Genomic DNA, 16,519 nt, shown 5'->3' on the forward strand with positions numbered 1-16,519 from the left:
AACGGATAAATTAACAAATAACAGTAACAAAAATTACAAATTTACCGGCGACGCAATCCATGGCGGTGAGATCCCCACTCTTCCCTTTCCCTCTCTGTCTGTCGCAACTAGTGCAAGTAGAAAGAAAGGAGGTGTTAATGTGTTAGTTAAGTCTCATAGGGCTTGATAGTGGACAAGTGTCTTAAATCCAAGTAGAGAATGAAATGGATGGCTGAGATTGAATTGAGGATTTGTCTCTTTCTCTCCTTTAACGTGTATTTTGTTGATGTGTGAGCTCACATGCTCAGTGAGCATTTTCCCTGAATATATGGAAGAATTTGCAAAGTAATATTCTCTAATTTTTCTGATTGAAATTCTAAGCGTCTTTTCTTCTTCTTCTTGCCTAAGAGTTCTGCATTTCATTCCTAATCGTTAACATGGCCTCAGAGCCAGGTTGGATCTAAAAATCTCTGGGCATCATGTCTGTGAGGGTTGAGCTTGGATTCACAGCAACAAGCTTTTGCAGTGATTCGAGTTCATATCAGTGATCGAGTCTAACATGGCTGGATCTGAAGGAGGAGAACTGAGAACGCCAATCTTCAATGGCGAGAATTTTGAATTCTGGCAAATCAAAATGAAAACCATTTTCCATTCACACGAACTGTGGAATCTGGTTGAGAACAGCTACGAAACTCCGGTGAAGAAAGAGGAGGAGCTCATGAAGGCGGAAAAGAAGCTAATGTGTGAGAATACGGTCAAGGATGCTAGAGCACTTGGAATTATCCAAGGTGCTGTTTCAGATCAAATTTTCCCAAGAATTGCAACTCAGGAAAGTGCAAAGGCTACTTGGGACATTCTGAAATAAGAATTTGTTGGTGACAAGCAAGTAAGATCTGTGAAACTCTAAGGTCTTAGGCAAGATTTTGAATATACTCGCATGAATGATAATGATTCTCTTTCTGTGTATATTGCTAAACTGTTTGATTTGATTAATTAAATAAAAAGCTATGGTGAAGATCTGAGTAATCAAAGAATTGTTCACAAGTTTTTAATTAGCCTACCTAAGTCCTATGATAGTATTGCAACTGTGATAGATAATACTAAGGACTTAGACACCATAGGTTTGATGGTCAGCCAAACAGTAGCAAATACTAAAAGAATTTTAAGCCAAAAGGGAAACAATGGGGTAACAAGGCTGATTGGGGTAATAAGGCTAGTTTCCCTATGAAGAGTGATGCCAATAACACTGGGGATAAGTGTAAAATATGTGATAGATTACACTATGGAGAATGTTGGGTTAAGAACAAAGTCAAGTGTCACAAGTGTAGCAAAATTGGTCATATTGCAAGATACTGCAATACAAACAAGGCTGTGCATCAAGTGAATTTTACTAATCAGGTAGAGGAAGCTAGAAACCTATTTTATGCTAATCATTCTGGGGGAGTGAAGAAGATAAGTGATAAATGGTACATAGATAGTGGATGTAGTAATCATATGACATCCAGGAAAGATTTCCTTGTTGACATTGACAGAAATGTGAAAGCCAAGGTCCAAGTAGGCACTGGAGTCTTGGTTGAAGTGGCTGGAAAAGGGACATTGATCATTGAAACAATGAAAGGCAAAAGATACATAAGAGAAGTAATGCTTATACCTGGACTTGTAGAGAACTTGCTCAATGTAGGACAGATGACAGAGTATGGTTATTTTCTTCTGTTTGGAGATTATAGAGTGGATGTGTTTGATGACATGTCTCTAAGAAATCTGGTGGTTAGTGTGAAACAGAAGGGAAATAGATGCTTTCCTTTGATTTTCAGTACCAACAAAGAACTTGCATTGAGAACAAATGTGCAAGAAGATGCAAAGATGTGGCACAAAAGATTTGGGCACCTAAATTTCAAGACTCTCAAGCTGTTACAGAGTCAAGGAATGGTATTGGGGCTGCCTAAAATCCAAGATAATGATGATGTATGTCAAGGTTGTGTACTTGGGAAGCATCATAAGGAGTCATTTCTTAAGGAGAACACATGGAGAGCACATGAACCATTGGAACTGATACATTCTGATGTCTATGGACCTATGAAGGTTCCAACCACAAGTGGGAATGGATACTTCCTCATATTCATTGATGACTGTTCAATAATGTGTTGGATCTACTTTATGAGAAATAAATCAGAAGTGTTTAGGATATTCAAAAAGTTTAGAGCTATGGTTGAACTGCAATGTGGTTATTCCCTGAAGAAATTAAGAAGTGATAGAGGCACTTCCACTGAGTTTAATGCATTTTGTGAATCAATTGGGATAGAAAGATAGCTCACTGTGTCATATACTCCACAGCAAAATGAAGTGGCAGAAAGGAAAAATATGACAATAGTGGAAATGGCTAAAAACATGCTGCATGAGAAATGACTACCCTACAAACTATAGGGAGAAACAGTCAACACTGCACTCTACTTATTGAACAGATGTCCTATAAGTGCATTAGACAGTGTTGCACCATTTGAAGACTATAGTGGAAGAAGACCAGGGATTAAACATCTCAAGGTATTTGGTGTTGTATGCTATTCTCTAATACCTGGAGATTTGAGACATAAGCTGGAAGTATCAAATGTAAAAGGAATCTTTATTAGATATGGAGCTTGTGAGAAAGGATATAGAACTCTAAATCCAACTACCATGAAGGTGATTGTGTCTAGAGATGTAATGTTTGATGAGAATGGGAAGTGGAATTGGGAAGAAAATAAAGTGAAGGAAATATGTGTTCCTTTAATTCCACCTGAGTTTAGAGAAATAGATGCTAGTGAAGTTGGAGAGTTTTCCAAGATATCATCTTCTATTTCTTGTGAAAGGTTAAGTGTTCGGGGTGAAAGTGTACAAATACACCCTGTGGATACAGAAGCATTTGACTCAACTCCCTTGAAATGGAGAAATCTAAGTGAGGTATATGAACACTGCAATATGTGCATTGTTGAACCTGAAAGCTTTGATGATGATGCACAAGATGAAGCTTGGAAGGCTGCAATGCAAGATGAAATAAATATGATAGAGAAGAACCAGACCTGGAACTTGGTGAATAGACCACTTGACAAGCCAGTAATTGGGGTAAAGTGGGTATACAAGACAAAGTTGAATCTAGATGGATCTGTGCAGAAAAACAAAGCAAGATTGGTGGCCAAGGGATATGCACAAAAGCCTAGTGTGGATTACAACGAGACATTTGCACCTGTTGCAGGGTTGGATACTATAAGAACATTGGTTGCTCTAGCTGCAAAGAACAATTGGTAGCTATTTCAACTAGATGTTAAGTCTGCTTTCTTGAATGATGTACTCCAAGAAGAAGTGTATGTGAATCAACCAGATGGGTTTATTGTAAAATGAGAAGAAGCCAAGGTTTACAAGCTACACAAAGCTCTTTATGGACTGAAACAAGCACCAAGGGCTTGGTACAGTGAAATTGATGCTCATTTTGAAGATTGTGGATTCAAGAAGAGTGACAGTGAAGCAACTTTGTATACAAAAAGGAAGAAGGGTGAAGGAATACTCATTGTGTCAATTTATATTGATGATATCATTTATACTGGCAGTGGTATTGAAATGATAGAAGAATTCTAGACTGATATGATGCATAAGTATTATATGACAGATTTGGGTTTGCTGCACCATTTTCTTGGAATGGGGGTTATGCAAACTGAAAGTAGCATTTTCATTCATCAAAAGAAGTATGCTACTTCCCTACTTAAGAAATTTGGATTACAGGATTGTAAACCTGTTAGTATCCCACTTGTTCCAGGTGACAAACTGAGAAAGGATGATGATAGTGGAGCTATACATGTAGCATAGTTCAGAAAAATTGTTGGCAGCTTGTTGTATCTTACTGCGACTAGGCCCATTATCATGTATGCTACTTGCTTATTAGCAAGGTTTATGCACTACTAAACTAATAAGCACTATGGAGCTGCTAAAAGGGTACTGAGGTACATACAAGGAACCTTCGACTATGGTTTGGAGTACAGGAAAGGTCAAGGTGCAATATTGTTTGGATTCTATGATAGTGACTGGAGTGGATCCGAAAATGATATGAGAAGCACTTCAGGATATGCATTCACTTTCGGAAGTGGAGTATTTTCCTGGTCCTCAGTCAAGAAACATTGTGTTGCATTATCCACAGTTGAAGTAGAGTATATCAGTGCACCAGAAGCTCTTGCACAAGCAACTTGGTTAAGGTTTGTGTTAGAGGATTTTGGTGAAACACAGACTGTGGCAACTCCCTTGAATTGTGATAGCACCTCTGCTATTGCAATCACCAAGAACCCTATTTTTCACCATAAAACTAAGCACATCAACCGAAGGTATCACTTTATCAACGAGGCTTTGTAAAATGGAATCATTGATTTGGTGTACTGTGCCCAACCAAAGATCAGGTAGCAGGCATATTCACAAAGGCACTGGCCAAGGAGCAGTTTTGTCATCTCAGAGAGCAATTGGGAGTAAGATCAGTTCACAATTTAGGGGGAGAGTTAATATGTAAATTGATGAATTGATTAAAGAGGATTACAAGTTTGATTGATGTTCTGTCTTAGCTCATAGGCTGAGATAGAGTGTTCAAATTGTAATGTGTTAGTTAAGTCTCATAGGGCTTGATCGTGGACAAGTGTCTTAATCCAAGTAGAGAATGAAATGGATGGCTGAGATTGAATTGAGGATCTCTCTCTCTCTCTCTCTCTCTCTCTCTCTCTCTCTCTCTCTCCTCCAACGGGTATTTTGTTGATGTGTGAGCTCACATGCTCAGTGAGCATTTTCCCTGAATATATGGAAGAATTTGTAAAGTAACATTCTCCGAATTTTCTAATCGAAATTCTAAGCGTCTCTTCTTCGTCTTCTTGCCTGAGAGTTCTGCATTTCATTCCTAATCGCTAACAGGAGGCAGAGAAATTAAAAGTAGGAATTTGCAGCATTCAGCACCTGAAAGAAAAAAATGAAATCCAAAAACATCAAAAAGAAAAACAAATTAAAAGGCTTTATAGAGAATATTTCGGTACATAATCCTACTGAAACTGACATTTCACATGTAACAACAGACCCGCCATCTTGATCCAGTGTTGCTTGCCCATTTTAGTTAGAAATTTTGAAGTATTTGTTTGACGAATGGAGAAAAATGAATCTGAGCAGATCCATTATTCACAAAATAACTTGGACTCAAAATTTAGCCACCTTCCCAAGAATAAAAGAAGTATGCATATTCAGCTGAAAAGTCTAATTGATGCTTTTTAAGATTTTTCTCATCCAGCCAAACCAGATGCTCGCTTTCCAAATAATGGTGATTTATATTTATTGTAATTTACATACGCTTAACATCCAGGGAGTAATTACATAAGAGTTTCTGTGCTTACCTGCCAAATTAATCCCTCGTGTCTGCTAGTGCTTCCCGAAAGCCCTCATGTTGCTCTAATATGCACATTTTAACACATGGGAAATTCAGAGTAGCCTCATGTTTTCTTTTAACATTGCTGAAATTGGCGCATACCCATCACGATTGCAGGAGTTGTAAAATCCAATAGTTAATTATGCAGGATGGCTGGCAATCTTGTACCACCAGTGAATACCTGATACCTGCTCATAAATCAAATAAAGAAACTCCACAAAAAAATAAACTTGTGAAGAACTAATGTCCAATAAAGTGACTCACCTTTGTAGCAATGCGTGTGCCTTCAAAAGCTAAATTGGCCAGAGCAAGTACCCGATCACCATGATCAATCAACACACGGGAGTACCAATTAAGAAAGACTCTGCCATAGTAGCTATCATAATCACCTCCGTCACGGAAAAACCCTGTCTCATGTGGTTGGGAATTATAAGAACCTGCATTATCTGGTACTCTAGCCCAGAAAGAGTGGCCCCTTGCTTCTGCAGCCTGCGTCAGATTCTTCATCAAGTATCGGTCATAACACTGCACCAAACCAGGTTGAATCAGAGAACTACTTCAAAGTTCAGATAGAGGTAAAAATCAAATGAGCTACAAGCTTAAGATCATAACCACAGATAAATGAAGGGCTATTAACTTAACATTTAGAAATAGCCGTCAGTCCCTAGCTATTATGCATGCCACTAATGAAAGGAGGGATCACCATTTATTAAGGTACCTGGAATTCACCAATACCAAGATATTTCCAACCATGCTGTTCAGGATAAGAAGGATATACCATGGCTCTCTAAACGGACCTAATCCAACTTCAATTTCTGATATTATCCCTTGCTTAAAAAACTCATGAAATTCAACTCTGAAGCTCCTCATGTAGTCGAAGTAAACCTGCATTGGTTCCATTATAATATAGCAGAATAGAAACTCTCAACATTAAACAGTAAGAATGCATAGGGTCTGATTCTTAGAACATACAAAAAGGAAAATTCTTAGAAATATAGAACATATAAGTTGGAATAGGTTTAGCAATAGTTTCTTTTAAAACATGAGTGGAACATGTAAAAGAAGACAAATATAGGAAAGGAGCTATGGCAATCCATGGAAATAAAAAAACCAGCATAACAAAGTAATTCTAGAATACTATACCTCAACAACAGTGCGGCCTCTTAAAACCAGCTCTTTATCAATTCCCCACGTGAGACATTCAGTGTTGCGTTTCCCTTCTTTATTAGTAATATATATATCATGATTCTTTTGGCCAATTTCTGTCACCCAATGAGGAAGTGGGATATGTACATCATCCCCAACATTGCCTCCACACTCGTGGAATGACATCACGACCTACACCAATATACAGTAAGACAATGCACACCATATCCAACATGCATATTCAAAGAAAATATGTAAAGCAGAAAATCTCTCTTTTTTGAAATGAATTTTTTAAAGAACTCAAAATCCATCTCAAAACACCATTCATTTGAATAGTGCAATTGAAAACCTTACTTTAGACTAAAGTAGCCATGTGCGTCATCTTTGATTGGGATCAATTTGTTTGTTTGTCAGCTAGCATCAGCAGTTTGTTTGTTTGGAAGTTTGCACTCGAAATTGGCATTGAAATCTTGCACTAGTGCATTGGTATTACTAGCATTGGAAATTTGCATAGACATTGGCACTGGTGTAACTTCGCATTGGAATAGGCACCGTGGAATATATAATTAAAATTGGCATCACCAATTAGCAGTTGGGATATAATTGTAAACTTACAAGATCATACAATTACGCTGTTTCGGCTAGCTAAGTAACCTAAACTCGTTGTGAATGTGCCACTATAAAATTCCAACATTCAACTTATTCAGTAACGTAAGACTAGTTAGCAGTTCAGTTTGGCTTGCTAAAATTAAGTAGTCGAAGTATAATTGGAACAATATTGGGGAGGGTAGGAGGGTGAATACAATAACAACACTTCGAGTGTAAGAGTAAACGTTCTTAACCACTTGAGCTATAAACCGCTTGCAATGAGTAAGATATTTTAGGAAAATGTTAAAGTGAGCACAACCCGATTGGGCCTTGTTATAATTTGGGTTTGGTACTCTTGTAACTTATAGCCTTGTATAGCTTACATTAATTGTTGTAAAAGCTTAGGAGGACACTGGCAACACATGAGCGATGGGAACCAATTTCGCACAAGCTTGCTGCGAGTGGGTTGCAATCTTCATAGAGTACATTCATTCTCCCACCTTTAAGATTCAACTCTATGGCAACCTAATGGGGATCCATGTTCAGGAGGGGTCATATCCTATCCACATCCTCCACCCATGATCTACCAAACTCCACCCCTTCCCCGTCACTATTTTCACCGGTATCGGCTCAAACTGTTTGGATGCAATCCCTTTCCAGCCTTTAGTTTTCATTTCAATGTCCTCTCAGCATGGCAACGTTCATAGTATGACTATCCACAAGTGTTAAATTAATCAAAAAACATGCACGACACTTCATCTACGAAGACACACTCAACATCACAATATTGCCAAACTTTTCAATTTCAAGAGAAATTAAGTAGGAAGTGTTACCAGAAACCAGTCTGTTATGTTGGTGGTCAACACTTGCATATCCTCCGTGCCTCATCATGATGCTTCTGCAGGAGATAGAGCTGCAAGTGAATGTACTACAATATACAAAATTTTATTCAACTTTCACACCAATGAAATCTCAACACATTTATACCACTCCATAACATATAGAGTTTAGCCACTTACATCCGTTGACAACCACCCCTTCTTGGTTTAGAAGCCGCCGCCAAAAATCAATATCTCCAACTGGGCAACCGGACTAACAATGTAACAAGAAAACAGTTGACCTTATCTAGTCATTTAATCAATTTTGTCATGCATCCATAAAATCCAAATGTTAATGAGTACCTTACTTCTTTGCCTTCTCCTTCAACTTATTGAAGTGATAGAAATATTCCATCACCTCAACCACGTAGTTTCTGTCTTTAGCTTTAATTAACGCTTCTCTTTACACAACATCCTGCTTGGGTTTACCGACATATTTTTTGGCACTTTGCGACGTCAAACAATAAAGGCATCTAGCAAACCACTTTCATCTTCTTTTACTGCCCCATTTTGGTTTGCACAGATTTTGACGTCATCCTTGTGGAGGGGACCTTCCTCTTGGTCCCTACCTGCTCACCATTAAGTGTGTATATAACCACCTCATTGTCATCATCCGAACTCTTCAAATCTTCATACTCATCGGCTACACTTCGAACCATCTTCGCAACATACATCTAAGGGACTGCTCCATTCAACAATCCCTACAAACATCTTCCAACCCTCGTCCTCCATAGCTCTCATTACCTCATTCCCTCTGGGTCCCTCACCCTCACCTCACCCCTTCTCCCCTCTTGCCTTCATCCCTTAATTCCTTATCCTTATTCCCATCTTCACCCACAGGTTTTTCCTCCCCTCCTTCCAAACCATTTTTTCATCAACCTCATTTTCACCACCCTTTTCTTCTTCCTCCTCTTCTTTTGATTTATCTTCTTCTTCTTATTCTTTTTCTTCTTCCACAACAGTTTCTACGTCACCGCCAATTTCACCATCCTCTTCTTTTTTCACCTCTTCTTTACCTCCTTATTTTTCTTCTTTTCCCTCTTCATTTTCTTCTTCACTTCCCACATCTTTTTCTTTTTCTTCTTCCTCGTCTTCTCCTCTGCATGCTTTTCCTTCACTTCCCTCCTTAATTACTTTACCATCTTCGACAACTATTCAACTTTCTTCAGCACCATCCTCTCTAAAATCTCCTCCACATGGGCCAATCGTGCCAATGACACCTTCCTTGATTTGCAATTTCAACTCACTGACATCATATATGTCGGGAGTGAGGTTGTCAGGAATCACAATATCAACATCATCGCCTACATCCAGTATGCCTTGTTCCTTTCCTATTCAGTCGGAACACTCTCTATTTAAAGCCATGCATCAGCAATACATTTCTCACATACAACATTCACAGTCATTCACTTTCATCCATAACCTTCAAAAGGTTCGCAATATAGTTATACCTCCCGGCTCTCGGTTACATACAATTGTAACTACTCGTGGATCAGTTACTTCTTCATTGTCTTGCATCGCAGAATTCTCGGTGTAGCTTTCGGATCTAAGATCTTGCAGTAACATAAGGGCTTTTCATGTTGGGGATTTTTTTCACATGCCCACACTTGCACGTATTGCTCAATAAATTATTACTCCACCATAGTAATAAAGTCAACATTACCAACGAAAGCAACACATATTACCTAAAAATCATACGAAAATCCTTTGCAGCCCCATCCGAACCGTTGCTTCCTTTTGGTTCCCTTAACTTCTTCTTCTTCTTCCTCATCATCTCACTCACCATCTCCTTCAACCTCTACCTTTCCTTAAAGCAGGACACGAGAGGCTGTCATGAAGTTGTTCAAATGAGATGGACTCCTATGCAAAGCTATTGAACCTATCCATATCCTCTACAAGGTAAAGGTATTTTAGATTCACAATGACATTGGTCTTTGCCCTAGTCAATATAGCCTCAACAAAGTATACCAAGCCTAGCTTGAAAACATCTTGCTTGTTCTTGCACTCCTTAAACGCCCTTTTAAGCACCGCAAGTCATATATATCAAATGAGATGGACTCCCATTCAAAGCTATTGAACCTATCCATATCCTCTACAAGGTAAAGGTACTTTAGATTCACAATGACATTAGCCTTTGCCCCAATCAATATAGCCTCATCAAAGTATACCAAGCCTAGCTAGAAAACATCCTGCTTGTTCTTGCACTCCTTAAACGCCCTTTCAAGCCCCGCAAGTCATATATATATTTTTGTGACTTTCTTTGGGACAACCTTGGCTTTACCCTTGCCCTTTTCTTTCCTCCCTTTGTTACTTTCACCTGCTAACCCTAATTCTCGAGAAAATAATCCCTCAGCAGCCTAATCCTTTATGGCTCAACCTCTACGTCAACAAGTTTGTCACATCGTAGCCCGATAATCATGCAAAAGTCTTGCTTTGTGAACTGGGTCAATTCACAACCTATTAAATTAGTTAGCCCCTCTAGGCCTTTAACCCTCTTTAAGCTTCTCCCTAATCAATCCTAGCACATGGGGAGCTTGGGATAGGTTGTTAACTGTTTACCTATACACATCTTCTTTTTTTTGTTGCTCGTTGAATACTATTGGTTGCCATATCCTATACATATAACAATACAAACACATAAATTCAACAAAACACAAAGTTACAACAACAAGTCAACAAAGTTTCATAGCTATATATCTTTTGTCAATAGATCATCATTACTTAATCAATATCAACTCCCGTCATAAAATTAACAATATTTTAAAAACAAAAATCAATCCTATCCCAAAACTATAACTTAACCAAAACAGCAGTTAACGACCTAGCCTTTACACAACCCGTCAACATAGCTTCATAACTTCACAACGCACCCTTCTCAATAATTTCACATATATCCACCAATTTCAACTAATTAAATCAACGAACATGCATAATTAACCTTACAACTAACTTAATTTGTCATAATTAACAAAAAGTACAAAATTAACTTTTAAGGTTCCATTTTCAAAACTCACCAAATTTGAAATTGAATGGGGGAGAATCAAATATGACGTCAGTGATGGTGCAAAGATTCTGAACCCAACTCAAATGAAGTGAAAAGTACATCTTTTCAGTGGAACCAAATGCACAACCTTCAACCAAACTCCCCCGATTTTCGTAAATGCTATCTGAAATTGCAGTGAAGCTGGAAAAGATAAGCACAACACAACTACCACTAGGTTTGGACAAGTTTTCAAACAATAAGGATGTTTTCGACGATAATGACGCTTGAGCAAACATGGGAGATGAGGAGTTTCGGGAGGAGAAGACCAATTTAAGTAGGTTGTTGTTGATAACAAGGAGGGGAGATTTTAAATTTCCAAAATTTTGAAATTTTGCCAGGTACCGTTTTCATTTAGTGAGGGGTCATTGATGACCCGATTTCAGAGTAATCTTATTTTGATAAATTGTTTTTCAGTTGTTTAGATTTGATTCAATGGACCACATTCCATCTGCAGCCAAGGTCTGCAAAATGTTGCCCACACCTTAGACAACGCGGCCAAACAATACTCTAAACCCATAAGACCTACTCTAACCCATGGAGTAAAACTCAAATTTTAGGTTCTAAATTTACCTCAACCTGCTCCAACCCTTGGGGTAAATATGAGTTAAAACTCAAAACTCATTTCTGGGCCAAATTTAAGGCTGGTTTGGTATTGTTGTGCTTTGAAAAAAAAAATTGCTTTTGCTGTGCTGTGAGAATAACCTCCTTTTTGCTGCTTCACGTTTTCAACTTTTTTTCACCCAAAACTGTGAAATAAGCTGTTTTAAAGTGTTTACCAAACACCTTTTTGAGCTCAGCTTTTTTTATACCCACTTTTTATAAAAGCACCTAAGTACCAAACCGGTACTTAGCCTAGGATTCCCCCTGGTTTAATAGGGTTGGTCCACCATATATGTATATGTATGTATATATATATAAATTCATTGAATCTAACGGTTAAGATCTAATTTGATGAAATCCAATAGTTAAAAAAAAATAAAAATTCCAGCGGTCCAAATTTAAATTCAACGGCTAGAGTAATCAAAAAAAATTATTTTATGTATTTCATATTCTTTCATAGTGTTTCACGAGTCTCATGGTGTCGGTTAGTGATTTTTCAATATTTATTGGAATCTAAATATTTTTAGGTTAAAATGTTCATAAAATTAAATTATGATAGTCTACATAAGTTTGTCTTTCAAAAAAGTTACTTTAAGAAAAAAAATTGGCACAAGTTCATTTTTTAATAATCTGGAACTAAAATTTTAACCCAAAAAAATTTGAGTAAAAAAACTGTTTCTTGATTAAAACCTAAATTTTCTAGACTAAAAATTTTAGGTTCTATCTTGAGATTGGAGATGGTTTAGGCCCTAATTTTAAGCCCACAAAACGGTTCGTCGTTTAGAACGAACCCAAAACAATGAAAGTTCGTTAAGTCGCGTACTGGCCTCGCCGTCCCCAACCGTCAACTCCCTCCACCTCCCAATCTAGGTTCGCAACGAAGCCCCTACGCACCAGAAGGAAACGCCGTCGTTTCCAGGAACTTCTGTTATTTTTCTGCGAAACTAAACAATTCGTAAGGTCGATAATGTCAGAAGACAATCTCAACGAATTGGTCAGTTAAAAAAATGGTTTCTTTTCATTTTTCACGGCAAATCAAAATTCGTTTTTACTAAAATTTTGGGATTTTTTTTTTTCAAATTTATATTAATTTCAGATTCAGAAGAAGGTAAATTTCACGAGCGAATTGCAAAGTTTGAGAGAAAAAATCGAAAAGGGAGGCGCTGAAACTGCGGTTGAAAAATTGGTATCGCTCAAGCAGTCACTGAAGGTTCAGTGTTTTCCTCAAATCTTTCTTTACCCTCGAAGCGTCGTCGTTTTTGGGTGATGGGTATTGATTGAAATTCGATACTGTTATTGCAGGAGTTGGAAAGGCAAACGCTTGAAGTCCAGTCTCTTAGCAATTCCGTATTGGAGGCTGAAGTTCGTAGATTGGAGGACCAAATAGAAAATGGGGTTGATAGTGAGGATGTTCCTGATGAACTGGATCGTTTGTTGAGTGAATCGGAGGCGAAAATCGGTTCGGCGAAAAGGGTAATTATCTGTTGCTGTTGCTCGCAACACTAGGAAGCTGTGATCATTTGCTGCAAAATGGTGGTGATTTATTAAGTTTTATCCTTTTTAATGATGAAAGTATTAATGTGTAGGAACTTGCAGCTAAACTAAGGGCAGTGTTGGCAGTACAGCGCCAGATTGATGATGTTCCTTCGCAATCTGAGCTCGTCCAGTATGCGTTCATTCTTGCTCAGTTTATAAGAATTTTAAGATTTTATGGTTTTTGGTTTCAGTTGGTGAATCACCGAAAAACAAGTTTGAAGAATTTTGGTGAATTGGTCAAAGTATGAGACTTGAAGTTCAGGGCATATGGTGTCTTTGATTATTGTGTCTGTGTTTAGGATAGAATAAGACATGTTTGGAAGTGCTTTTAGAATAGCTAAAAGCGTTTTTAGATATCCAAAAGCGCTTTTGGGAACGTTCTGAAAGTGCTTCAAGTGCTTTTTTTCAGGAAACACTCGGATTTTTATAAAACTTTGACGTGCTTCTAATAGAAGTCGTTCCTGTAAAAGTGCTTATAAGCTGAAGTACATTCCAGTGAAGCATTTCCAAACAGGCCATAAGAATAACGCTAATTGACTCAATCTTGGGTCTGCACTCTGCAGGTATGAACGCCGGTTGTCAGAATTGAATGCTCAAATTCAGGGAAAACTTCAACAAACTCGGAAATACTATGCCACTTACAATGCACTTTTGGAGATCAAGGAATATATGCTGAAGGAAATGTCATTGTTGAATTCAATAAGTTCACAGGTATGCTACGGCTATGAATTTTTCCATCAGTACTCTTATGTTTCTTAGTAGATGTAGTTTACGTAACCTTTTTATGGTTATGGCTGCATTGTTTTTCTTTGGGAAAATTTGATTTATGCAGGAGGGATTTCAAGTCCTGGCTGTTAGTATATTTTCTCATTAATACCAACTTGTTTTGCTTGTAAACTTTGTAAGTTTCAAGAAGCAATCAATACCACTGACGGTCGCATGAAACTTATCGACTCCATGGAGGGAATCATAAGGGGCAGTCAACAGGTATTCTCCAAATATAATCAAATTGCTTGCATATTTTCTGTTGGGAATCAAAAAAGAAACCCCAATTCTGCCTAGAAATTTTTTCACAATCTTTGTCTTAAAAGAAGAAATTTAACTCCTTAACCTTGGAAAGTATGATTTAGTTGATCCTAAAGAGCATTGTTTTTCTGTTTCCATAATACATATCTATTTATATGTCCTCAGAGATCCATAGTTTCTGTGAAAGAGAACCAACTACCGCGTGCTGGTGAATGGCACCTTTGACCTTTTATTAGAAATGAGGATTTTGCCCCCATAACGTTCCAGTAAACCATTTACTAGCATCCAGTCAGCTAGCCTTTTGATCAGTACAACCTTACAAGGGCTCGAGTTAATGGCCTTTTTACTCCTTCCTCAAGGAAAGGCTGGTTAAAGTTCTAACTAGCATTGACAGTATACATAGCTTTGGAGAGGATTAAATTGTGCCTTGCAGCCACTTGGTGAACCGAGTTACTGTATGGCCAATTCTCACGGTTGATAATGAACTTTTAACAATGGAGCTCCTTGGTAGTATCACCAATATTAGTATCAATGTAAATTTTATACAACTTCCGCACTACAAAATTTGTTAAGCCTCAAGACAAAACATTACATAGGTATGTATAGCTATGTCATCCCTAGTGTCATCTATAGTGTAGGATAAGGATTGCAACCGAACAGATGCACCCACCATGTGAAGAGAGAAATAAGATAAAAAGTTTGAGCTATTAGCCTATTCGAGAGACTAATAAGATAAAACTGATATAATTTAACCAAGTCCCGTGTCAAGTTTATTTCGGACTTTGTATGCTCTTCAAGGAAACAATATTTGTGCGTATGTCATTTCTTAGAAGAATTCAACATTGCACGCACCGAATATGTCATTTTCTTTAGCCTGAACTCATATTCAACTTCTGTGCATACTTTTTCTCCGATGCTTCAAGTTATTCTGAAGGTTGCTAGTAAATCTATCTTGCAGAAACTTCGAAAGGTACAACATGGGCTTCAAGAAGAGCAAAAAGTTTGTGATGCTCTCAAGGAAAAGTATTTTGCAGCAAGTGCAGAGCAAAGGCACTGTTATTCACTCTTAAAAGCTTTTCAGGTAAGCATTGTAATCATGACATTACAGTTAATAGTTAGCATTTGCGGCACTTAGTTCATTGCTAGTTCAGAGAATGTCGTGTATGCTAGTCTTGTAATGTAATACGCAGTATCTAGGTAATTATAGTTTCCTAGCATTGTCACTTTCATTGGCCACTTCTACACAGATGTAAGCGTGTTGTTTAGCAGTTTGGCGAGAATTGGTGGTCATTGTCGTGGCTCTTGCCAAACTATATCTAATCAGTACTCCAAGCTCCCCCGAAATTACTGATATAAATCTTTAAACATCCAGGAGGAATGTACAAAGAATGAGGTACTCCGAAGAAGTTCTGCTTCAAACATCTCCAGAGATTGAAATGTTCAACCATCGTCATGCCACCGCCTTTCAGTCGCATGCTCACTTGTTAAATTGATATTAAAAACTCGCTCACCATGAGTTGTAAATTAAAAATCTTTTTTTTTTTTTTGGGTAAACATCTTCCAGGTTGAGTTACATCGAAGTACCTCCGTAGCATGTGAAGTTTGAGGTGTTTCAACCATCTTCATGTCATCGCACGTTGGTCCCATGCTTGCTTACTGAATGCTTGTTTACTGAATTCACGAGGAACTCATTCGTCATAAGTTGTAAATTAAAGATCAATTAAATTTGTGTAAAAATACTCCCCCATTGAATTTCGTACATGTAGTAGATTATGAGTTTATCTTCATTATTTGTTCTTTTATTCAACAGTTCTCGTTCATGAGATGAACGCGGACCTCCTCCAACAGAGTGGAGACCAAGTCCCGCTAAACCAAACGGGTTGGCTATCTCCGTTATTTGCGAATAGTAAAACGATTAGTGGTTACCAAGATATAAAGAAATATTAGGAAAATCAGGTTGATGCAGAAATTGAAGTTATCTATTTCCATACCGACGAAGGTCTGACCTCATGGCTGATTCTTTGGAAGTGCTTCCTTAAAAGTCAAAGATTATATGATTGAAAACGAACTTATAATTGATACAAATTGATTTCAATATATATGACAATGATGAAGCAAGGATGACATTTTTGTTTCCATCTTGCTTTGATATGATGACGCATATATTTTTATTAGGGTAGTCGCCCATTATATGATCACATGTTGACATTACTACTAGACAATATAAATGTAATTTAATTAATTAATGCATTGCATCTGGCTTTCAATCATTTTACACCTTTTTTTTTTTTTTTTTTTTCCTCA

At 37.7% G+C, this 16,519-nt stretch overlaps 1 protein-coding gene and 1 pseudogene across 1 annotated transcript; one reads left to right on the forward strand and one right to left on the reverse strand.

Annotated features, from left to right (window-relative positions):
- Positions 1-4,908: 4,908 nt before the first annotated feature.
- Positions 4,909-8,669, reverse strand: LOC137717034 (beta-amylase 2, chloroplastic-like; annotated as a pseudogene).
- Positions 8,670-12,469: 3,800 nt separating this feature from the next.
- On the forward strand, positions 12,470-16,002 carry LOC137718590 (uncharacterized). The gene is made up of 8 exons (XM_068458139.2): positions 12,470-12,647; positions 12,750-12,863; positions 12,956-13,126; positions 13,240-13,319; positions 13,753-13,900; positions 14,096-14,176; positions 15,174-15,296; positions 15,588-16,002. The coding sequence occupies exons 1-8, from the start codon at positions 12,621-12,623 to the stop codon at positions 15,648-15,650; spliced, it is 807 nt and encodes a 268-aa protein (XP_068314240.2). The 5' UTR covers positions 12,470-12,620; the 3' UTR covers positions 15,651-16,002.
- Positions 16,003-16,519: the final 517 nt, after the last annotated feature.

Source organism: Pyrus communis, chromosome 8, assembly GCF_041283825.1.
Source record: "Pyrus communis isolate YQ-2024b chromosome 8, ASM4128382v1, whole genome shotgun sequence".
Classification (NCBI taxonomy): Eukaryota; Viridiplantae; Streptophyta; class Magnoliopsida; order Rosales; family Rosaceae; genus Pyrus; species Pyrus communis.